This window comes from Oxyura jamaicensis, chromosome 26 (assembly GCF_011077185.1).
Source record: "Oxyura jamaicensis isolate SHBP4307 breed ruddy duck chromosome 26, BPBGC_Ojam_1.0, whole genome shotgun sequence".
NCBI classification, from domain to species: Eukaryota; Metazoa; Chordata; class Aves; order Anseriformes; family Anatidae; genus Oxyura; species Oxyura jamaicensis.
The window spans coordinates 4,619,371-4,642,369 of record NC_048918.1 but is presented as its reverse complement, the minus strand read 5'-3'; the positions used below and the strand labels follow the sequence as shown (position 1 = coordinate 4,642,369).

General features: G+C 49.8%; 1 protein-coding gene and 2 long non-coding RNA genes across 6 annotated transcripts; 2 read left to right on the top strand and 1 right to left on the bottom strand.

Annotated features, from left to right (window-relative positions):
• Positions 1-147: 147 nt before the first annotated feature.
• Positions 148-9,710, bottom strand: LOC118178548. 2 transcript variants are annotated; one of them, XR_004756190.1, is made up of 6 exons: positions 9,441-9,710; positions 6,992-7,985; positions 4,502-4,563; positions 3,939-4,138; positions 1,103-2,028; positions 148-501 (listed from the first exon to the last, which is right to left on the bottom strand). It is a non-coding gene; the product is annotated as an uncharacterized LOC118178548 (long non-coding RNA). The 2 variants fall into 2 exon arrangements; XR_004756189.1 differs by having other exon boundaries at positions 148-2,028.
• On the top strand, positions 5,428-19,575 carry PIGR (polymeric immunoglobulin receptor). Of its 3 annotated transcripts, none has more exons than XM_035347142.1 (12): positions 5,428-5,627; positions 12,816-12,911; positions 13,153-13,485; positions 13,982-14,311; positions 14,936-15,259; positions 15,641-15,955; positions 16,880-17,002; positions 17,057-17,195; positions 17,734-17,852; positions 18,021-18,146; positions 18,268-18,326; positions 19,155-19,575. In XM_035347142.1, exons 2-12 carry the CDS (start codon positions 12,830-12,832, stop codon positions 19,284-19,286), a joined length of 2,082 nt encoding a protein of 693 aa, XP_035203033.1. In that variant the 5' UTR covers positions 5,428-5,627; positions 12,816-12,829; the 3' UTR covers positions 19,287-19,575. The 3 variants fall into 3 exon arrangements, with proteins under 3 accessions (XP_035203033.1, XP_035203032.1, XP_035203031.1); XM_035347141.1 differs by having other exon boundaries at positions 16,880-17,028; positions 17,065-17,195; XM_035347140.1 differs by having other exon boundaries at positions 16,880-17,195.
• A 522-nt stretch (positions 19,576-20,097) lies between these two features.
• LOC118178546 lies at positions 20,098-22,849 on the top strand. The gene is made up of 2 exons (XR_004756187.1): positions 20,098-21,763; positions 21,799-22,849. It is a non-coding gene; the product is annotated as an uncharacterized LOC118178546 (long non-coding RNA).
• The last annotated feature ends 150 nt before the right edge of the window (positions 22,850-22,999 follow it).

The following is a 22,999-nucleotide window of genomic DNA, read 5'->3' as shown; positions in this document are numbered from 1 at the left end:
GAGGAGCAATGTGGGCAACATGTACACCGCAGGTACCACGTATACTGTGGGCACCACGGGCACTGCAGGCACCACAGGCATTGCAGGCACCATGGGCACTGCAGGCACCATGGGCACTGCAGGCACCACGGGCACTGCAGGCACCACAGGCACTGCAGGCACCATGGGCACCATGGGCACCAGCACTGCCCCTTCTGTCACCTTCGTGACCTCCCGCAGCAGCATCTATCACGAGAGGTAAGCTCACGGCCACTTTTCTCTGAGACACAAACTTGGTGGTTTGCACCCGTCTGCCCAATTCCCCTGGCCTCTACTTAGGTTGTGCAGAGGCTGCAAATTATAAACTCTGATAGGAGATGGGTGTAATTAGAAAAGCAGATGGCAAGCTTATCTTGTGTCCATCTGCGGAGTGGATCTTTGAACTGGTCTCGAAATCTTCTGGTGCTGGTCACTCCTGTAGATCAGCTGCCAGAGTCAACAGATGTGCTCCTGTCTGTTTTCCTTTGGTTAGTGTGGAGACAGGACATTAGGAAACATTAGGCTTGAGCAATAACGCTGGCAAATCAGTAGCTGCTACATACTTCATGGCACCCCTTATCCCACTCATCATGGGCAGCCAGTAACCAGTGTGGTGTTTGGGTTCTCTGCGTTGCATAAGGACCCGTCTTTGGACAAGGTTAATCAAAAGGCTGTGAGCTATTTTGGCCAGTAATTACTCCATGGGCCTTCTCTAAAAAAGCCATGCTGCTCACCCCGGAGCCAGTTTGCTCCCTGGTGATTTTAACTCATGGGTTTCCTGTTAGCCAGGACGGCTGCGAGCAGCCCTTAGACCCTTCACCCCAGCTATGGCCACCATCCAGTGCCAGGTGAAGTGATTTGCATAGCTGGCACAGATGTATCAGATACTGCAGTATCAGTCATAACTGAAGAAACACCACAGTCCACAAATCCAGCTCAACGTCCCGAGCAGCCCCTCTGCACACTTGCGTCTGCCCTCCAGCATGAAAAGTGCCGTCTCTACAACCCTGTTCTCCCCATCCACCGCCTTCCCCAAACCACATTTAGCTACCATCCATCCAGGAGGAGCATGCTACCTACCTACCTTAGGTCACGCTCCTGCATAAAGGGTCGGATTTTGCACCGTTCCTGGCAAAGCTCTATCCGCGTGTCGAGCTCTGATAGCGTTTATGGCATTTTCACAAGGAGATGGCACGTAGACACCCTGCAACAGCACGACAACCTACAAGAACTAGCAAAGAAAGAGTCTGAACCTTGCTTAGGAGCTTATATGATGAAAAAAAGCACATTTTCCTCTTGGAGGGGATAATTCATCGGGCAGCGTAAGCCCCACATGGCCGAGCAGAGGTAGCTGTAGAAATTACTTCCTCATAAGCCAAGCTCCAGATCAAACAATTTCATCTCTGCTTGACTTTGTTGACTGTTCTCCTTTGATTCAGCCTGTTTATAACTCTTTTGTGCTCTTTGGTGTAAAATCTACAGCCTCCATTCAACCACCAGGTCTTTAACTCGAAATCCAATTTAATTCTGACGGTTCATCTTTCCAGCTCATCAGGTGAATCCCACCTGCTCCCAGTTGTGCTATCGGCTCTGCTTTTGCTGATTTTCATCACTATCGTTATTCTTGTCCTTACCAAAATAAAGCTTCAAAAGGAGACTGGTAAGTTGGCCAGGCACCACCTTTTGGGTTGCGGTTGATCCTTTTGCAAGCGCTTGGCTCTTGCCAGAGCGTGACTCACTGACAATTTCTGCCTCTAGAGACACGCATCCATTTTGCTGGCGGCATGACCGAGGTGGGTTTTAATGTGCTTAAATGAAAAGCAAAGGACGGAAACAGAAATTGTGGGGATCTACCAAAAGCGTGGCTGAGTTTTTGTGCGTTCAACAAACAGTTTTACAGCTCTAGGAGTGCTCGGAAATCCTGAGCATAAAGGGCAGGGACCTGTGCCGTGCGAGCAGCTGTGAGCCGGGCAGCTCCACGGGGCCGAATCCAGCCCATTCAGTGCACAGCTGAAAAAGACATACCCGAAAACTCTTCGCTAACAACTCTTTGTCAAAATAACATATGTATACATTATTCTACAACATGCTGTGTCTCTGGTTAGAAATTTAGGGCCAAAAACCTTCAGTGAGAACAATGGTGAATAAAAATACATTATTTACAAGAATGAAACTGGGAAACAATGGGCCTAATCCAATGTCTGTTACAACATGCTCATAAATTTAAATAGGCTTTAGAAGAGCTTTTCCCTTCCATTGCAAGCATATTTTTTGTTAAGGACAAGAAAGAAGCACCCTGGGACACGCGGAAGCCGTGCTGGTTCAGGCTGGTCTAAACCCAGTGAAAGAGCAAATGGAGCAAACCGGGAGCCCAGACGAAGCGAATGGATGCAAGACAGACTCGAGCAAATGTCGGTGGGTGTTTTCTGAAACTGGTGCTGAAAATGTTGGCTCCCTTGGTAGAAGAGAGGAAAACCACATTTTAGGCAGAGGATCTGCCACTGAGTCTGTAAAATGTCTCCACAGGATAGACGTTGGGTTTGCAGTCCAGGAATTGCAATCCTGTGATCCGTATAGATGACCTGATGTGGAGCTGTTGTCTTCATTCCTTACCAACAGACATTGAGCCATAGATTTCAAAATAATTTGATTAAATCCTTTATGAGCTTTATAAATGTATTATAGTGTTGATGATAACTTATTGCCTACACATAGTAAGCATGTTATCACTCTTCCTGCTTGCTTGTTCCAACAAAATCTGATTACTTGGAACCTCTTGCAGTATTACACAGAAGCAATTCTTGTTCACTATGTTGCAATCATATTCTTTTTTCTTTTTTTTTCCCTACATCTGCAGGATAATCTATGCTATCCTTGGAAGGTTCAGGAGGACCAGCTTATGTGTAAGTGTCAGTCTTTTGGCAAAATCAGAAAGCAGTGGGGCTGTCATGGAGCTAAGCTTCAGCAAGAAGCTCTTACCTGAGAATATACCTTAAATTATACCCAATTTGTAGAAACTCGTATCAATGAAATGTATTCTCCTCCATTAAAACAAACAAACAAACAAACAAACAACAAAAAAACAACACTTGGTGTAATAGTCGTTCAAATACTTAACTGCTCTCTTAAATGGAGTATGAGGGTGGCTTCCAGAAGTCCTCTCCAACCCTATTTTTTTAAGTTTCTGTTCTCAGGACTTCCTGAAATACCAGACCCATTTAAAATACCAAGATAGGCATTAAAATAAATAAATAAATAAAAAACATTGCAGAGGCAATACCAGTGTAACAGCTTTTCTTCTGTTTTAACAGGGATCCTATGAGGAAAAAAACACTTTTCAACACAATTGATCAAGACTTGAGGGAAATAAGGCAGAACTCCCTGCTGTCAAGACCAGAGCTGCTTTATCAAAAGCTGAGGCATCACTGTAAACCGCAGAGCACACAGAACCATATTTTCCTTGCTCCCCACTCAGAAGCTGAGCATCCCATGCAGCAGGTCAAAATCTGAATCACTGCAGGCTGCCCAAACGTCACTTGTTGTGTGGTTTTTAGAGAATAAAACACGGCGTCTAATCAAGCTGTTCCTATGTGCAGCCCTTACTGTCTCTTGTAGCAGCTGAGCTTCCTGGTGGGAAGGAAGCTCAGACCAAACCAGTAGCTTTGGTTTGCATGCTCAGATTACATCCCATGCTGTAAACTGTGCTTTGGCTCCCCCAAAAAAGCAAGGTAAGGGTTGTTTGTTTTCTGGAGATGCCAAAGTGCTTTGGAACCTGTGACTTGGCAGAAGGACATTTCCTTGTCTGTTAAAGCAAGTAAATGTATTTGCGTAATTCCATCTTGTTTGGAGACAATGGATCAGTTTTACCAGAAACTTCAAGGGCGAAGACAGTGGCTTGGTTAAAGAAACTGTTAATCTACCCGGGACTACCTCTTCTTGCCCGAGATTCACAAGTGGCTGCAGGTCCCCGTGGGCTGGTTTCTGCCAGGGCTTCCTCTGCCCGCGGCCACGCTGCCTTCCTCGGCGTTTTTGCACATCTCAGGGCAAACTGCAGGGCCAGAGCAGCGGGGTAGGGAACACCCTGCCATCCAAAAGGGAAAGGTGCCCACAGGAATAGGAGCTGTAGGAAAGGCAAACACACCTGTGTTTGTCGCGGCCAGTTGCAACTCCATGCCCAAGAACTAAAATCAGCCATGCCAGCCGCGGCCAGAGGAGCAGTGGTGGGAAGGACACGGCTTGCAAGGGGACAAGCATTATTCCTGCTGGGGAGAGCTACCACAGCTGGTCCCAATCCCAGACCCCTGCAGACCACCCTGTGTGGGTTTGGGCAGGGCTGCCCTCGCCACGGCAGCTCCTTCCTCGCTGCAATGGCTGCGCCTTCCTGCGGAGGAGATCAGCTCCCTCAGTGACAGGAAAGGAACTTCCAGGTGGCTTTAAGGTCTGACAAGCTGTAAGATGTCCCAGCCCCAGGTCAGGATCCCACCTGCTCTCCACTAGGGCAGGATTGCCCAGAGCTGCTGTCCTGCTTGAACTCCTCAGCTTTCCCTATGAGCAGAGGATAAAAGCTTCATGCGACCCCCATGTTAAATGAAATTACTGGTTTTGCATCATTAGTACAAGGTAAAGCAGGTTAATGATTCATCCTACACAACAAATACTTCCATTTTCATTAATTCTAGTTTTGTATACCATTCCATTTCTGACAACCTCACTCTTTGCAGGGGACTGTTGTATGGGCCCCTCACATGCCTACAGCAGGATAGCAAAGCAACAAAGCTGAAGATGGCAGCAAAGCACCTGCAGATTTTTCATTTTAAAGAACTTGCCACGTTCTTGTTCTGCACAGACGAGACCAGTCGTTGCCCACCTGGACTCCTGCTCTGCCCACGGGGCGGTGGGGAGGCAGAGGGGCTGGGGGCAGAGCTGCCCTCCCAGCAGGCCAACCTGCTCTGCCAGGAGATAAAACGTGCCTGGGCCTGCTTAGGGCACTGCTTTCCAAAAAATGGAAAAGCTGTGAAAAAAAAAAAATATATGGTTTTGCCCAGGTTTGCCCTACAAAACTATTGGTCTGCTGGCAGGGCAGCCGTGAGCTGCCTTGCAGGTACCCGCTGCCAGCATAGCAGCAGCAGCCTTCCCATGTTCCTGACCCCAAACCCGGCTGCATTGGGCAAACCTCCTGCCCGAAGGCAGTGGAAGTGCCAGGGCAGAGCCCACGGCCGAGGCCAGAGCCCACTCTCGGTTGCACAACAGGAGGTTGTAATCAGGAGGCAAACAGCAACCTGCGCCCGCTGCCCTGCCAAGTGTCAGCAGCGCCGGGACGGGCATTGGCTGCCCCCGCTCCCACGTGGCGCCCCGCGCACCTGCGAGGCTCTCGGATGCTATTCCTTTAAGGCACAACAGGTGGAAATGCATGGCTGGAGGTACGAGGAGTATTTAAAACAGGCTGGCACTGCCCGAGCTCAGTGTCCAGCTGCAGCAGGGAGGCAGGACAGACAGACAGACAGCCACGCACAGCCAGGAGGTCCAGGGGTCAGCTGCCAAGATAGCAGCAAAGCCAGCCTGAGGAAAAAGCAAGCGGCTCTAAACAGTCTGCAGAAGTAACCTAAAGTGTGAGTAATGTTTCTTCATTTTCTTTCTAAAGCCTGAAATCTTTTCCACTATCACTGTAATAGGGAAGGAGAGGAGCACAAAGCATGGGGCAGTTCAGGTCCCTTCTCCTCACATGTGCACAGGGAACTCGCTTTGAAGCAGCAACGAATGGACATCCAGCTCTTGCTGGAGAGGAGATGGAGTTTTACTGTAGAAGAAGGTCAGAAGAATAGGATCAAGCTTGTAATTTTTACTTTTTCTTCTTTGCATTAGACTTTTAATCTTCCCTTTCTGGCTAGAAGATAATTATCATTCCAATATTTGCATTTTGTTTTAACATAGGAAATGACAAATGTTAGTAGATACAACTGTAGTAATCTGAAGTGCTGCAACTTAGTGTATGGTCATTACAGCTTTTTGTATCACAGCGCTGAGATTATCATAAGGATACAGATTTGGAAATTTAAGAAGGGAATTGGTAGGGCTAACGCCTGAAAAAGCTCTGAAAATCTACTAAACATACAGTCAAAAGGCAGATAAATAAATACCACAGCATTAGGGCATGGGATGGACACAGAGTCCTAAAACAGAGGAAGAAAACTGACAGATTCCTCTGTCTTATACCACAGCAAAGGGGTGGATTTCTGCCGACTGAAATTCTTACTCTGCAAAGGCAGCCTTCCTGAAGGACTTAATTTATTCTGTCTGAAGTACAGAGGAAAAAATACCTCCTAACTGCAATTGTGCTGCTGCTAAGGTCAGGTGCTCTGATGCTTTCCATCCACCCAACTTTTACAGCACACTCTGTAGCAGTTCACTAAGTGCTTTTGGGTTAACACAAATTCCAGGAATATTAATAGTTTTAAACTACAATAGCAGTTTAATAGTGCCAGAGTTGGTTTCACTTTGCAGCTCAAGAGACAAGAAACAAACAGCAAGAAACGAGTGAACCATGAGAATCCTATCTGAAGAGCAACAAATCGGTAGATCATCTAACAGCTTACAGGAACTTAAAATTAGGTCATCAGGACAATCTCTGTGGAAATTTCAGTCATTATCATAAGGATTATCTAGTCAGTCTTTTCCATTTGTTTTCCAGAATATAGTGCTCATTTAGCACAGCATTTAGCTGGAACACACCAAGATTCTTAGCTAGGAAGGTTACAGTACTGCAGAAATTCCTAAAGACGGTTAATTTTGTTGTAAGTCCTGATAACGTTCGATCAGATCTGCCTAGCTATCTCTACTCGGTGTATCATAAAATCAGCACATCCTGTTTACTCTCTCCATGTTGCAAAGCAGGCATCAGTTTGGAACAAGAAATTTTCTGCATGTGTTTAGGTCAGCCTGATCTTTTATCTTCAGAAGTTCATTGCTCACTCACCTCCACAAAGCACAATGAGCGTGTCCTATCCAAGTGGATGGGTGGCTTTTCCCCTCCCACTCTGGCAAATAACTCGTGCAATACGGCCGCCAGTGCAGCAGTTAATGAAGATGTGGAGAGCCCCGATGCTGCTCAGCAGGACGGGCGCTGCTGTGTCCTGCTGCCAGGCGCCTCCACGAATCACCCTAGCACCCCTGCCCCTCTTCACTGCCCAGTCCTGGTGCTCAGTGCTACGTACGTCTGCATCCATGCAGCTCGCTTGTGGTGTTAGTGGGTCAGGCTTTAAAAGGATCTGAGGGGCAAAAATGCACATTGCTCCATTCCGTCTGCTGTTCCGTAAATGTGTGAATAACAGCAAACATTCCGCAAGGCAGAAGATTCCTGCACTGGAATCAGAAGTGTGGCAGCTAACTCTTCGTGTTTCATTGGTCCCATAGCACATCCTTGACACTGGTGGTTGTTAAGAGCAGTAGTTAATGGCTAATAGGTTAGCCCGTTGATCCCTGGCAAGCTGTGTTGTGAGTGCACCAGTTCCTCAGAGCTCAACCTTGCAGCTGAGTCAGCAGGATTTGGGAACCGATCTCCGATTTTTCATACCCAGTCAGAGCAGCTGCTTGCTTGCGTTTGCCTAACTCGGTTCAGGTCCCGATCCCCTTTGCATCATTATAAATCTGAAGGCATTCTTCCTGAGCACTCAGAGTTACAAAAGCACCATGGAAACACAGGGAAGGTCTTTGTAATATTTAGAAGAGAGAACATGGTTTGAGAGCAAAAGACGGCCCCTGCTCCCCCAGCATTTTGTTCCAGGAACCTGAAAGCATGACTTCGGAATTCAGGCCTGCTGTACAGCTGGAGAGGAAGGTGATGGTCCCAATGCTGACAGCCCATGCAGTGCTTTTGCACAGGGGGATTCAGGGAAGTGTCCACACATGGTAGGCCAAGAAACCAAGCCCAGGGATGCCTCATATCTACTCCAGACCAATGTCCCAACACCCTGCAGCAGTGCCATCAACCACTTTCTGCAGCTGGAAACACTACAGGCAGGAGGGACTGATGGTGGGGCTGAAGCAGGGTTGCTGTACTCCCCAGAGCTTTATCAACAGCGTTGAATTTTTTTTCTTGTCAGGCTGCCTTACTGGTGCACAAAATGCAGTGAGGTTTAGGAACACAGAATCACTTGGGCTGGAAAACACCTCCAAGATCATCAAGTTCAATCGTTAATCTAGCAATGGAACAAAAAAGAACAGAACATATTATTCGTTATCAAGGTGATATTAAATAATAATAATAATAATAAATATTTAGTTGTCCTGAGATGGAAGGCAGGAAGAAAGGGCATTATGTTGCAAAGGACTTTGTAATTATTCTATTTGCACTCTTTTTTTTCACACCAAACCCTCTTTGCAGCACATCCAATTTCGTGCCAATCAGCAAAGCCCCACCGGCGCCTTCAGTGCAGCATGTGCGTGCACCGAGCTCTAACGCACTGAGATGGTAGGGAAAAACAACAACACCCAAATGATGGAAGCATGCTACAGGCCATAATGCGTAGTCAGTCACCTGTTGTTGTGGCATAGGTATATTTGGGTTTCGAGTGTTTGCATGCTTTAGATTTCTCATGCACTCGCATGCCTCTGCAGTTGGCCTCTGTGGGGTTTTGAGCAGCTGCTCGAGCTCGTGCTCATGCACACGGCCACTCCATGAGCATGGAAATGGGCAACTAGCAGAAAATTAACACCGTTTACCTGGTAATGGTTGTATCTTCTGCTTTAAAGCATATTACAACTAAATCTCTTGATTGGCTAGTATTAATTTTGTTAATAATTAGCCCGTCCTCTTCTTGGTTTGTCCAACACGAATCTTTGCAACCCCTGTTGCATTGCACACAAACACCACCAGCACACTGCAAACAGCCAGGAAGCCTGGAGCCAGCCCTGCCTGGCAGAGTGTCTTCGGACAGCCCCATTGCCCTGATCCTGGGGACTTTGGGGTCCTGAAGGCAGAGTCCTGCCTGCTGAGTTCAGCCGCAGTGCTGTTTTTGTGCTGTAAAACTTCAGTACATTGCTTTGGGACAGGGAAGAGGAGGAAGCCGGCAGTTCTGATGATGCAAAATGGATCAAACCCACTTCAGAAAAACAAGATTTGAGTTATCTAATAAGACAGAGGAAGAAATGAGTACAGCCCTGGCACACAGCTGATGCTATTCCAAAGACAACCACCATTGCAACAGAACTAGGAGTTTGTGCCAGGGAGGGGGGACAGCCTTCTGACCCCAGCAGGGACATTCAAACACCTGGCACATGCACACTCACACAGCTGAAAACTTTCCCCTTGGCTGTTTCTCTGCTCGTCCTGTGCTGCAAAGCGGGGTGGAAAAGCACAAGGATGCCTCAGCATTCCCAGCACCCCCTACCCTCCCCTTTACCCATCAAAAAAGTTTTAAACTAACTATGAAAATTGATCCAAAAGTGCCGACGGAGGCTCTGCCAGCTTGGCATTTCCCACCTTTGCCCCGTGCTGCAGAGGAGCTTTGGAGACACCTTCCCAGTGGGGACAACCGGGCTCCCTCTCTGCCTTCCCTCCTGGGCAGCCCATTGCACCGCCTTCCATGCAGTTCCTCCCTCAGTTTTTAATACATGAGGCTAAGACAGCACATGCAAAGCACTGGGATCAGCAGCACAAACAACAAGCCCTTCTGCATCGACAAAAGCAGCAGGAATGAGATGTTGTGCAGGGCCCCATCAGCCTGCTCAATGCCTGGCAGCTCTGCTGCATGCCGGAGGGAGCAGATTTGGGCTCTCGGAGGGGCCCCGCTGCGATCAGGCTGGGTTTCCTTTGCACCCGTCGGTTCGTGGGGACACCTTGGTCTCACGCTCGGACCTTCCTGCTCCAAGGGCAATGAGAAACACAGCTCAGGTGCCCAGACACGGGACAACTCGGAGGTGACGCAGCCCCAGGCAAAGCCAGCGGAGGACTGACAGTCCGCCCTGAAGTCTGTGCAGCCCTTCCCGTACAGGGTGACAAACTGGGCTTCTGCTGGAAGATGCCGGGAGCACTGCACGAGCCTCACACTTCATTCCAGACCCCAGACCTCTCCCCAAGGACTTGAGGACCCTCCCAGGACCAGTCACAGCATCACTGCCTGGGGCGGATTTTTGCTCTTTCCTTGAAGCAGCTGTTGCTGCCAGACACGTGCAGATAATCTGGGGGCTGTATATGGAGCTCAGACTGAAACCTTGCCTCCACTGCTGGCTCCAGGAAGCATTTCACCAATATGTAACAAAGCAGCACTATTTTTCCCCTTTCTCTCCTCTGGAAAAGCAAGGACAGACCAGTGAGGGGCTGCAGCCAAATGGCAGGAGCAGCACAGGCTGGGCACAGGCACACTGCTCATCCGAGCCTCTCCCAGCCCTGCCCCAGCTCGGGGCTACAGCCAGAACCATCGCGGGCAATGCAGAGCCTCCAACCCCATGTCCATGCCATAAACTTGCTTCCCAGATACTCTGCAGGCAGCGCACACACTGCTTCAAGCCTCTTGACTCTTTCACAGCCCACTGCAACCATTTGCTGTCCCACCTCTGTTCTAACACCCCCCACCAGCAGCAGCACTAACACAGGTCCCTTGCACAGCCACTTACTTTCACACCGGCTCAGCAGCCTTTACCTTATCTGGGGTCTGAGGTTTAAGTCTCGTCTCTGACTGCAGACAGCCAAGACAGCAGCAAAAGTTCTTTGAAAGCAAGAAGGAGCAGGAGCTGTTTTAGCAGCAGGCTGGAGGAAATTCCGCCCCAGCATCTCCGACAGTGGCCGGCGAGGCTGGGTGCTGCCACGCGCCTGGGCTGGGCAGCGTCACTCGGCGTGCAGGGCAGGGGGGTTCCACTCGCCCCGCTCAGCGGGTTGGTGTGGAAGTGCCCTGCAGATCTTTTTGCGTAACAGGCGGCTGTGCCTGCTGGGACTTGCTGCCTCCATTCAGTGAGCGGGGAGGGTGTTAGTGCCAGAGAGCAGGACCAGAGGCAGTCGGAGCTGCAGCTTTTTTGTGGTGGCACGCACGAGCTGTTACTCTTGCGTAGGCACAAGTTGGACAAAGATGCCCAGATCCTCTCCTGCTCGCACACACGCAGACCTTGCTGCCACCACTCCCGCATACATCTTTCTGTGTTCTTTCACACGGCTAGATCTTCATTTTCAAGGGAGGTCTCTGCAATCCTTCCCTGTCTGGCACAACGCTGCTCTGCTGTCAGTGACCCTGATGCAGCCGATTACTTTGGGAAGGACTCAGAGCAACCGATCACACAAATTTTACCAAGAAGGGGAAAATCTGGACTGGGACCTGTCCTTGCCCTTCGCCACCACAGCTGGCAGTGCCCGGCGGGGGCGGGAGGGCAGAGGGGGCAAATCGGGGCCTTGCTGTGCCACGCTGTTTGCTTTTGGCACGGCGCGCTTTGTTTGCCTTGCTGGCTACTTGTGGGGTATGTATGAAAAAGCATTTTTCATGCTCAGTGAGTAAATTATTAACCATAGACAAGTGGACACTGAGCAATTAGAAATCACAATACAAGGAAGAAAGAACAACAGAACACCTTTCATCTTAACACGGAAGCGAAGGCATTTTTCTTCTGCTGGGAATTACCCCTCATAAAATAAAACCCGTCACCTGATGCCCTGAAATCAAATTCCTGTGAATGTTCATAAAGACTTTCCTTGGCATCTGTCATCTCTAGAGTTTGGAATAATAAACAGGTAGATCAACAGTTGTGCTCAGAAATGCATCCTCTCACCACAGCACCACGCAGTGTCCTGCAGCACGCTTGGTTCAGGCCAGAGAAAACCACTTAGGGAATTAAAAGCCAGCCCAAAGGGGGAATCAGGCAGCCCAAAACATGAAAAGGTCAATATTCATCCTGCTGGCTAGGGACACTTTTCAAGATACAGGCAGCTTGGTTTGGCATTCCCACCAGCCATCACTTTGCCTGGGAGTTAGTTTTGGTGCAGCAGTTTTGGTCAGATGTACCAGTCTGATTCTCTGGGGGGGTTAAATATCTGCTTTTAAATCTCTAACTTTATCAGCAGCTGAGGAAAGAAAAACCCAATGTTTCCACATTCTTGAAGAAAACAGGGAAGCAATGATATGAAATTAAATACTGGCTTTGGACAGGAACTCTGCTCTACAAGGTTTTCTCAAGGAGTGGTTTTGGCACCCGGGCTCAGAAGGGAACAAGCCTTCCTTTCATGGCATGAACAACAAACTATTTCAAGTGGCATTCTCCTGGCAAGGCAGTGAGCAGCCTAGGTCCTGGCCACCACCTGAACTCCTTGCCTGCTTGGGCTCAGCAGCTTTCGGACCATCTTTGGACTTGTGATGGACTTCTGATTCACACGTGTAAAACCAGATGTCACCTCTGACTCGGAATCAGGTCTCTTCTGGTTTGGCCAAAAGAGTTTCTTGTGCTGCTCATATCACCACTGCTGCCTGTGGGACACTGTCCCCAGGGCATCCTGCTCCAATGGCTACACTGGTGACTTGCAAGCCTCGCATTAACTGTGTTTGTGCGAAAGGCAGATCCCTTCGTTTTACATGGCTGAGGATCGCTGCCTTGGTTTCAGACCCCCAGGCAGTCCCAATGCCATGCAGCAACACAGGCAAGCACAGACATCAGCTCCCCATTGCACATTAAATGGTTTGACGAAAGTAATTAAATGTGGTATTTTTCCCTAGCTCTGATAGCCACAACTCTTACCCCCCAGGCGTATGGATTATTAGGCGACTCGATCAGTTAATCACTTTGCAAGTGTGACTATTCACCAACTTCTGTGCCTTTTCCAGGGAATGTAAGCAAAATGACTTCACTGGCGATCATCTTCCTGCTCTCCTTCCTCTCAGCTGAAGCTGCAAGAAGCAAATATCCTCCCAAAGCAGCAAGTAAGTACAGCCTGGCTGGGGCACAGGTGCCTGTGTGCTACCTAAGACCAGAGGGTGCTTTTCTAAAGGGGAAGGAGGGTTTGGGGTCATGTCTACCCCCTCAATGCCCATTGCTGCCATGGGACCTTTCAGACATGTGAGGCTGCACAGCCGCAGCCCGCACCAGCCCCAGCACTCCCTGCTCAGTCCCTTCAGGAGGTGCAGAGCACCCAACGCTCACAGGCAATGTGTTTTCTTGCAGTCTCAAGCCCCGTGTTCGGACCACGGCAGGTATATGGCCTGATCGGCGGGTCAGTTACTGTGAAGTGCTTCTACCCTCCCACCAAGGTGAACAGGCACGACAGAAAATACTGGTGCAGGGAATCATCCCGGAGCTGCCTGACCGTTGTCTCCTCCAATGGCTACACGTCCCCGAGCTACCAGGGCAGAGCCTCCATCAGCGACTACCCGGAGCAGGGCATCATGGTGGTGAACATCTCGCAGCTGGCACTATCAGACAGAGGCACCTACCAGTGCGGGATTGGTCTCAATGGCAGAGGGCTCTCCTACAAAGTCAGCCTGGACATTTCTGAAGGTAATTACATATTGAAGTATTGCTTTTCTTTTACATTTTCCCTTGTTAATAGGGCTCCACAGGATGCCTGCCCAGGCACAGCATCCAAGAGCTCAGGACGTTCCCTGCGCTCAGGAAGCAGCAGAGTTTTTCTCTGCTGGTGTTCTTACAGAACAGATTGCTGTCTGACCAAAAATACGGCACAAAAATCCTAGGAGATAAAACCCATTAATGTCACAAAACTTGCTGGAAAACTGCTGACCTCCCGGCCACTGAAATACAGGGAGAGGCGGTCAGAGGGCAGGACTGCCTGCCACCCGTCGTACTGCAGCCCAGGGATGGGGCTACATGAGCCAAACCTGTGCACGAGTGCTGAGAACAGTGTGCAAGATGGCACGGCAGGGAACAGAGAAACAGCACAGAGAAACCCCTTGCTAGGAAAAAAAAATCCTTTGGAGGCTTGGGAAGTAGCACTTGGCTACCAACCAAGCAGCCACTGACCGGTCTCTTTGCACAGGTCCAAACGTCCCGGAGGAGGCTGAGCTCTTCTATGTGGAGCTGCACGGCTCCGTAACCATGACCTGCAGCTTCGGGGCAGACACTGTCAGCATGAGGAAGTTCTTGTGCAAGATGGACAAGAACGGCTGCCACAACATCATCGACACGTATGGGAAGATCGATGAGGAGTTCACAGGCAGAGCCCTGCTGAGCAACGAGGACTCTGGAGGCGCATTCAGCATCATGATAACCCAGGTGGACTGGGAAGACGCAGGCTTGTACCTCTGCGGGGTTGGCTTCTACGGGGAGTCTGGAGAAACGAAGGAGCTGGATTTGCATGTCTATGAGGGTGAGTGAGCTATTCCTGATGTTTTGTTTCCTTTCGTCTCTGGTTTTGTTTAGAAGCATCACTGACAGTGTCACTTTATTTAACAAGAATTTTGCGAAGTGCTGTTATGCTATCCTTTCATCTAGGAACTTATTTCTGATGGTGCAGTGTACTAAACCATCACTAATAAAGCTCAGACTTGTATCAGGACTCAGCTTCCCCAGCAGTGCTCGGCCACCTTCCCCAGTCCAGCAAGTTCAGAGCTCCCTAGGGCAGATTCTGCCTGCAGGTTTAAGACAAGTGAACTGCCTCCTCAAGCCCGTCACTTTGAGATTTAAGTGATTTAGGTGTTGGAAGGAAAAGCCTGCCTTCCCCTAGCAAAGGGAAGGAAACTAAGACATGATGATACACAGAGACAACAACCACTGAGTGAATTTAGGAAAAGGAAAGGTCTGACAGACTCTCGGGGGTCAATTGCTGGCAGTGCCGGGATGGCCTCCTATTGTCTGCACCCCCGAGCATCACCTAGCTGTACTTTAGCTGACACTGAACAGCTTTGTGTGATCTGATATTTGTTCTCTTGGGAGAATGCAACATGGGCAGAAGTTAGACACGTATAGATGCTCATTTTATTTTTGTCTCCAGGGACAAACGTTCCTCAAGGAAAGAACACAGTAATTGGAGTCAAAGGAGGTTCAGTAACTATTGAATGTCACTATGATCCCTCAAAAAATTACTCGCTCAAGTACTTGTGCAAGTGGAGAAAGAATGGATGTTCTCGGATCATAGAAAACACCGGCTTCGTGTATGACACTTACGAAGGAAGAGTGGCCATGTTCGACAGCCCGCAGAACGGCACGTTCAGTGTCATCTTGAACCAGCTGCGTGACAATGACAAAGGCTATTACTGGTGCATGACAAACGATGAAAGAGAGAGGAAGTCATCGAAGGAACTGAAGATCATAGAAGGTATGAGCTCACGCATTGCTGGTTCTCTGCTTGCTCCGTAGGAATGAAAACCTCCCAAGCTCCACAATGGGGCAGATCTCACTTATTTGGTAAAGACGTCAGTTACGACTGAACCCATCTCAAGGCAAAATATTGTGATGGTCCCCCCAGTAGTCTTAGAATGGAAATGCGAGGTTTCAACATTATGCCTTGCAAAAAACAGCTTTCACCCAGATATGCACGAGCAGCATTCCTAGTGTTAATTTAGCACCGTAAGGAGCAGTTTCCCTCAAAGACACATCTCCTGGTTCACCATCTAGAGATAGATGGTGAACAGCCCTGCAACCTGTTGACAACTCCTACTGCGAAACCCACCAGCATCTGTTCTGTTTGCCCTCACAGGAGAGCCTGGATTAAAGGGGAAGGAGGAAGTGCTGGCAGAAGTGGGCTCGCGGGTCGATTTAACGTGCTCTTACCCATGCAAGTACTACTCCTACGAGAAGTACTGGTGCAAGTGGAGCAGCGAAGGCTGTTCCCCCTTGTCTGCCTCTGACCAAGGCCAGCCGGGGGTGGATGTCAGCTGTGACACCGCCAACAAGACACTCGTCCTAACCTTCGACTCGGTGGCCACGACAGACCAAGGGTGGTACTGGTGTGGAGTGAAGCGCAACGGCCGCTACGGGGAAACGCTGGCAGTGTACCTGCAGGTGGCTGGAGGTGAGCCCCAGGGGAAGGGTAACTGGGGCTCTGCTGCTCCTCGGGGTATGAAATCACGCTGCCTTCTGCTGAGGGAAATCCTCTCCACGTCCACTAGGCTGCAGCACGTCAAAGCAGAAATGTTCCCTTCCAGGGAGCCTCCCAGACCAGGAGCCACCAAGATCACCCTCATTTCGTGCAGCATGTCATAGGTGTTTGCATCCGCTCACTGGTTTCTGCCCCCACCTTGTTCCCAGTTGAAAAAAAGCCCTCCAGTCTCACGTTTCCTTCCATGCCATTTTCAACCCCATCCTTACTAATTACTGCTATTACAATTTGTAGCATCACTCAGATTATGCATCATCAGACACCTGTCACGTGAAGAACTGCATGTCAGTCCAGGGAGCTCATTCATCTTCACAAGGAAAATACTAGGCAAAATACTAAGAAGGCCAATTCCCCTTGGACAAGCAAGGGACTCAGCTTCAGTGCAGTATTTTGGAGTGAACACATTTTCCTTGGTAAAGGCTATTGTTGGAAACAGAGGAGAAGTATAGTGTAGAGCTAGAGATCCCACAGGCAGCTGTCCCAAGTGGATGGTAGTTAAAGTGAAAACAGAGAACCAATCTTATTTCAATGCCTTTGGTGGGCAAAGAGCTAGAAATAAAAGTAGACCAAATGTTCAACATTTGTTCTGGAAATATTAGAACCAGGACTTAGAAATGCCAGATTTTGGGGAGAGTACAGGCGTGGAGACCCTGCTTGAGATTTTTCCAAGAAATTATTTGGAATGAGATTTCAGATCTCTAAATTTCATTCTAAAATAATAGTCTCATAGGTACAGCCCCAACCCACTGCATTTCCACGTGCACCAATATGCTCACTGCTTTTTGCTGCTCTCCTTCTCCATGCTGCCTCTTGCAACTCCTCACCCTTCTTCCCTAGGGGATGCAGAGAAAGCTGCCGAACTCAACCCAGAGCTCCTGAATTTGGACACTTCCAGCGATGCCGTGGCTCCCAACAGTGCTGCAGCTCCCAGTGATGCCAAAGCTCCCAGCAATGCCGAAGCTCCCAGTGATGCCAAAGCTCCCAGCGATGCCAAATCTCCCAGCGATGCCAAATCTCCCAGTGATGCTGCAGCTCCCAGCGATGCCGAAGCTCCCAGCGATGCCGAAGCTCCCAGCAGTGCTGACCGTGGCGTTGTTCCCCAGGGGAGAGCCTTCAGCAATGCTGGGGTGCAAAGTGCAGCTGCCTCTGAAAGGTCAGTCCTTCCCAAGCCTCCCTCACTAATTAGTTTTGCAAAGTTTATGTTAGTTTATTGTTGATATGCTGTTTGCATACTATGTGTGCAGTTTAGCAACAGATAAATTATTTTTCACAAAGAACTAAGCTCAAAATTTCAGAAGAAAAGAAGCAAAAAAGTCATAGCAAAAGGCAAGACTTGAAATTAATCTCTAGCCCAGGTAAAAACATTGTTCCAGAAGAGAACGATTGGAAATTCCAGGTAGAGAAAAACTAATTAAAAATACTTCTGTCAAGATTAGAGAGGTTTCCTTCACACATTTACAACCAAGCTGCTGACGTAGCCATTTTGGCACTACCTCCATCCATAATTTGTACTTATCCTCTTATGATGTGCTTAGATGCAGTTCATTAACTGAACCACCTTGTGCTCGCTGAGATTTACCATCCTATATAGGTTTTAGACAGTTAGAAATGTATATATGTTATTTAGTCATGAAATATTCCATTAAAAATGCTTCTTACAGCTTAGTGATCTATCTTTCCCTCCACTGCAGCTCTGAACCAAGTTCTGGCTCCAATGCCCTTACTGTAGCCCTGGCCTCCTCTGGCGCAGCAGTCGTCGTCCTCGGTGCAGCTTTTGCTGTGTTTAAATACCGGCAGATCAAGAGATCAGGTGAGCCCCTGCCCTTCCCAGTCTCTTGGGACGTGTCTCCAGCGTTCAGACAAAGGCAGTAGCGGCTGCTTGCAGCAGTTCCCGCAGGCTGGGGCTGCTCCCTGGCGCTGCTGCCAGTGGCTGGATGCATGAGGGCACATTGGGGACTCATCGCTTCCCTCCGAACAGACCTGGTGTCCGTGGGGAGCTACAGAACCAACATCAGCATGTCGGACTTTGAGAGCGTGAAGGAGTACGGAGCAAACGATAACGCCTGCATGAAAGAGAGCCAGGAGACTCAGCTGGGAGGGGACGGTACGGTGCTGGCGCGTGGGCTGCCCCCAGCCTCAGGGCTCGCAGAGGACCCTGCAAGAGCCTGAGAGCCTGGGAACCACCAGAACATCACACCCTAATGTCTCCCTTTCTGTCTGTGCAGAATTCATCACCACCACAGCCAGTGCTGAAAGCGCAGCTGAGACAAAGAAGGCAAAAAGGGTAAGAGGTAGAAGTGCGCCCACTGACCTGGCAGGCACCAGCACAGCTCCGGGCCCAGCAGCATCACCAAAGGAGCTGCCCCCACCCCTGGGCCTTATTTATCAGTAAGGTTCCCCATCATGCCTGGACCAGGCCACCTGCCTCCATGGGACACCTTAACCCTTTCCTGACCCCATGTGTTGGCAGAGACACTAACAGCAGTCACTTTGCTTGAAACTACATCAAGCCAGCTGCAGGGAGTACCAGGAAGGTTGGAGTATGGTTCTTACTGTAGCTATAAAGCAGTGGGACAAGCACATGGCCAGAGGCCAGAGCACTCCCCAGCCTCTCCCCAAAGCTGGGGTCCCACGCAGGCAGTGCAGGCGGGGGGGGGTCTCTGCCTTTGCAAGGGCTGGGGCTTGCTCCAGTGGCCCCAGGACTCCCCTGCCTGCCCCCAGCTGCCCTCCTGCATGAGAGACCACGGTGGCGGCACCGCTCCGCACTAACACACGGTGCCAGGTCGGAGCACTTTTCAGAAGTCCCTAACCGCAGGCTATGTATAGGTGTAAGTGCCAAGAGCCAGAGCTGAGTAATAAAGAGGCCCTCGTCAGAGCCAGGATCCCCATGTTTTTAACTAAATACCTTTTGTAGCCATTTTCTGCCTCGAGAATCAACAAGGCCGGGCATTTTTTGTCCAGCCTCTGTGCACCATCCCAGATGGGAAATGCTTTCTGCCTGCACCCGCTGCGTGCTGCCTGCCGTGTACTGCCCCTTCCCCTGCCACCTGCCACCGTGTCCCTCACCGTGTTCCTCACCGTGTCTCTCACCGTGTGCTCTGTCCTTCCACAGGGCTCCAAGGAGGACGCCGACCTCGCCTACTCCGCCTTCCTCCTCACCTCCAACACCATCGCCCAGGGCTGTGCCCCTGGGGACAGCGCAGCTCCGGCCGAGCCCCCCCCGGCCTGGGACGGGCAGGTCTGAGCGCAAGGGACATGGGGACGCGGCAGTGAGGGGTTGGCTCTGCCGTGAGGCTCAGAGCACAAGCTCAGCAAGCTGCGCTGCTTACTGCTGTCACAATTTGCTATAGCTTGATCTTTTCATGTTTAAATTCAGCTTAGAGTGGTGATTTTGTCAGAATTGTAGAGGCCCGAGTGTGGAGGCACAGCGGCAGGAGCTCGAGGGGCTGAGCCCCTGCAGCCCTAGGCCAGACCTTGCAATGCTGGGGGCTCCCAAAGACCAAAAGATGCTTTTTTTTTTTTTTCTTGTTTTTTTTTTTTTTTTTTTTTTCCTTTTTTTTTTTTTTTTTTTTTTTTTTTTTTTTAATCCCATTTTTTCCTAATGGCAGCTGGAAAACCCTTTAGAGCAATGACTTGTGCTTTTGATTCCTCCCAGCTTTCTCCTTCAGAGGCAGCTCTGACAGAACAGGGGTGCCTGGAGCAGTTTTATTCACGACCAATAAAGAATACAGCCGGCTTTCAGCAGACCAGGCGGGCTCTCATTCTGTGGCAGGGTGTGGGGAAAGCTCCTCTGAAGAGTCACAGCAAGGACACGCATGGGCAGGGGCTTGCTCCTCACCCTGGTCCATCATCAGTCCATCATGCCACAGCAAATGCAGCAGGGTCCAAAGTTTGACGTGACAAATATACTGGTGTGGTTTTGGTTTGGTTTGGTTTGTATTTTTTCAAGTGCGTGCAGTCTGCTTTAGCCTGTAAATGAAAAGTGCTGCTGAGAGCTGCCACCCAGCAGCCCCAGTGCCCCGGGACCAGGAGGAGCTGCAGGGCTGCTGCCCAGATCCCCACGCTCTCTGCCTGTAAAGAGCATCTGCAAAGAAGTATTTCCCCTCCCTCTCTGTGCCTTTCCTTTGGCTGACTTTCACCTCCTTGTGCTCTGGCTCTCTCCAGCATTTTTGACACCTGCGGTTGCAAACAGCAAAGGAGGGTCTGAGCCCCACAGAGGTGAGGGGCAATGGAGAAGAGTAGGAAAGATTCTGAGTAATGCTCCTCGTATGCATTTTCATTGACAGCAGCAATTTACCACAGAATGGCATTAATTAATATGATGGCCTGTTGAGCAGCCTGTATAACGGATGAGACAACAGGCATTGGTGGTTGCTGCCCTCAGATGGTTTCATGTTTGTCCAGGCAAAAGCAATGATGGCTGTAATTTAAAAAAATGTTGTCTCCTCGTCTTAATCTCAAAAGTGGGTGACCAAACGGAGAAAAATTATTTATTAGTGCATGGCTTTCAAAACAATAGCTGAGGCACTGCTGTCTGTCAGTCAGGTGCTGGTACAGAAAGCTGAATACCCCACAGATAAAGCGATTCGGGAAGCAGCAAAGATGAAGAAGTTGTGACAAAGCAGAGAAACCATTTTCCCTGAACATGAGAGTTTCTGCACATCCCAAGGAAGGAGCCAGAGTGGTGCCTGCTCAGCTGATGAAAGGCAGACAGGGACAGAGGAGAAAGGGCAGAAACAGCACAGACAAATTAAATTCCCTGAGTCTGTCTGGGCTGCGTGCATCTCTGACAGCAAACCATAAAATATAAAGAATAAGGATCCTTATCCTGGCTAGAGTCCAAGCCGACAGCATTGCAGTAACAGCATGAACCCATTTCTGCTTTAGTAAAATATTAGCTACACTTTGAAGTGAAAACAGGACAATAGATCATCAAGGTCAGACAGTGGTTGTTCACATTACCCTACAGACACCGAGTTTTCATCAAGAATGAAAGCCCAATAGCCAAATTATTCCTGCATCATGGACCTCCCTGGAATATGAGCTGAGACGATTTTGGCTCAGGACAAGCAGGAGGGCAACAGGTTGGCTGGTATTTATTTCTGTGTTGCCCCTCCCAGCCCCACAGTTGGGTTTGCAGGGCTGTTCTCCCTCCAGCACTGCAATCGCTATCACAGGAGCTCAGATACCCGGCTCTAGCTCATCTGCCCCAGACACTGGGCTGCATTCCCTCTGTAGCATGTTAGGAAGGGGCTCGGGTGCTGCAAGAAGCAGAGGGGCCAGGACAGGTCTGCTCCTGCCTGCACTTGCTGGAAGTGAGTGGATGATTCTGGTGCAATAGGAAAGGCGTGCACTCGGAAAGTGTCCCCAGGGGCTGAGCAGTAATAAAGCTGCAGGAGAATGCTAAGGTTTCGAAACTTCCAAGAGGAGAAAACCCCACTTTCTCTCCCTTCGCCAAGCAGCTTCCTCCTCCACCTGCCTGCAGGCATCCTTTCCTCAGCACTGCTCCTCCTGCACGATGCTGCCCCTGCACGGGAGTGAGATGCTGAGCTCCCGCAGAGTAGTGAAGGAGGCAAAGAGAGTGTGGGTGCAGCATCTTCCCCACCAGCTCTGACCATGACTGTGTGCTCTGCTTCCAGCTGCTGCCCCCTTGCTCCTGCACCTCAGTGCATGAGGGGCCCATCCTTCACTTACTGCATGCCTTTGCAAGGGGTGCGAAGTGTCAACAGTCGGTGGTAAAACATGCATGCTTTGAGGCACATGACCCTCTGTGTAGGCTACAAAGTCAATGAAATTGGATAAATAATGGTAATTGTCACAGCACAGGCTGAGGATGTGCAACAGAACCCAGCTCCTGCCCCAGGCTGTAGTCCAAAGCCCACCCTGATCAATGGAGAGGTCCTCACGGACATCACCAAGCAGCCCCAGCTCCTTCACCAGTTAGTGACACCGCTGATTTCCTTCGGTTAGTGAGGAGCTGTGTGTCACCACTTCATTCATAAGATTTTCTCATTAATAGAAGGTTGTGGAACATGGAAGATATCTGTCATCCTTCAATGGCTGACTTCGAGGTGCTGATGTTGAAAGATCAGCTTCCATGAGCACTGACAGCAGGGAGAGCCATGTGTTCACCCATTCACACCCCGGCACCAAGGCAAATGTCACACTGCAAAAACCTAGTAACGGGAAAGGAAATTAAGGGAAGAAAGGCCCTGAACAGCATAAGCAAATATTTGAGCAAGGTTAGTGAGCAATTAAGGAGCTCTTTGCAAGTGAATCACCAAATCCTGCTCAGCAAGAAGAACGTGCACATGCACTGCAGGGAAATGCTGACGAGTGTTTGGGTCTCAGGTCGCAGTCAAGTCTCAAGACTGGATGGTCTGGGGAACAGACGAGGGCTCTCCTCCTCCTCCTCCTCCTTTGCATTGCTTCCTTTTTCTGGCACTGGATGTGGCAGACACTGGCCTCATGCAGGGATGCTGGCGTGATCCAGGAGTCTTTGGCCAGGTGCCGCCTGCAATGGGTGAAGCCGAAGCAGGAGCTGGCTCCTCCTTGAGGGCACAAGGAGCTCATTCTGAAACAGCAACAGGCTGTGAAGGAGCCTCCCGGAGGCACCCAGATGGTAGCACCCTCCCTGCCTTTATCCACTCACGCATGGGCTTCTGCCCTGGCCAGACCCCCCCAGGCTGATCGCTCCCGAACGCAGGGGAATACACACGTCTGCTTTCATTTGAAAATATACGAAAGAAGAGTTCCTAAGCCTCGTACTTGCTGACAACTCCTACAAATAGAAATAACCCAACATTACTTGTTTCATTTTTTTTTTTAATCACTAGCATGTAGAGACATGCTCACAGGCTCTTGTGCGCGTCTGAATGCATGCCATTGCCAGCAGGGACTGCATCTGCTACAAAAGGACACCACGGTGAACTCAGACAGTTTCACCAACTAGAAACA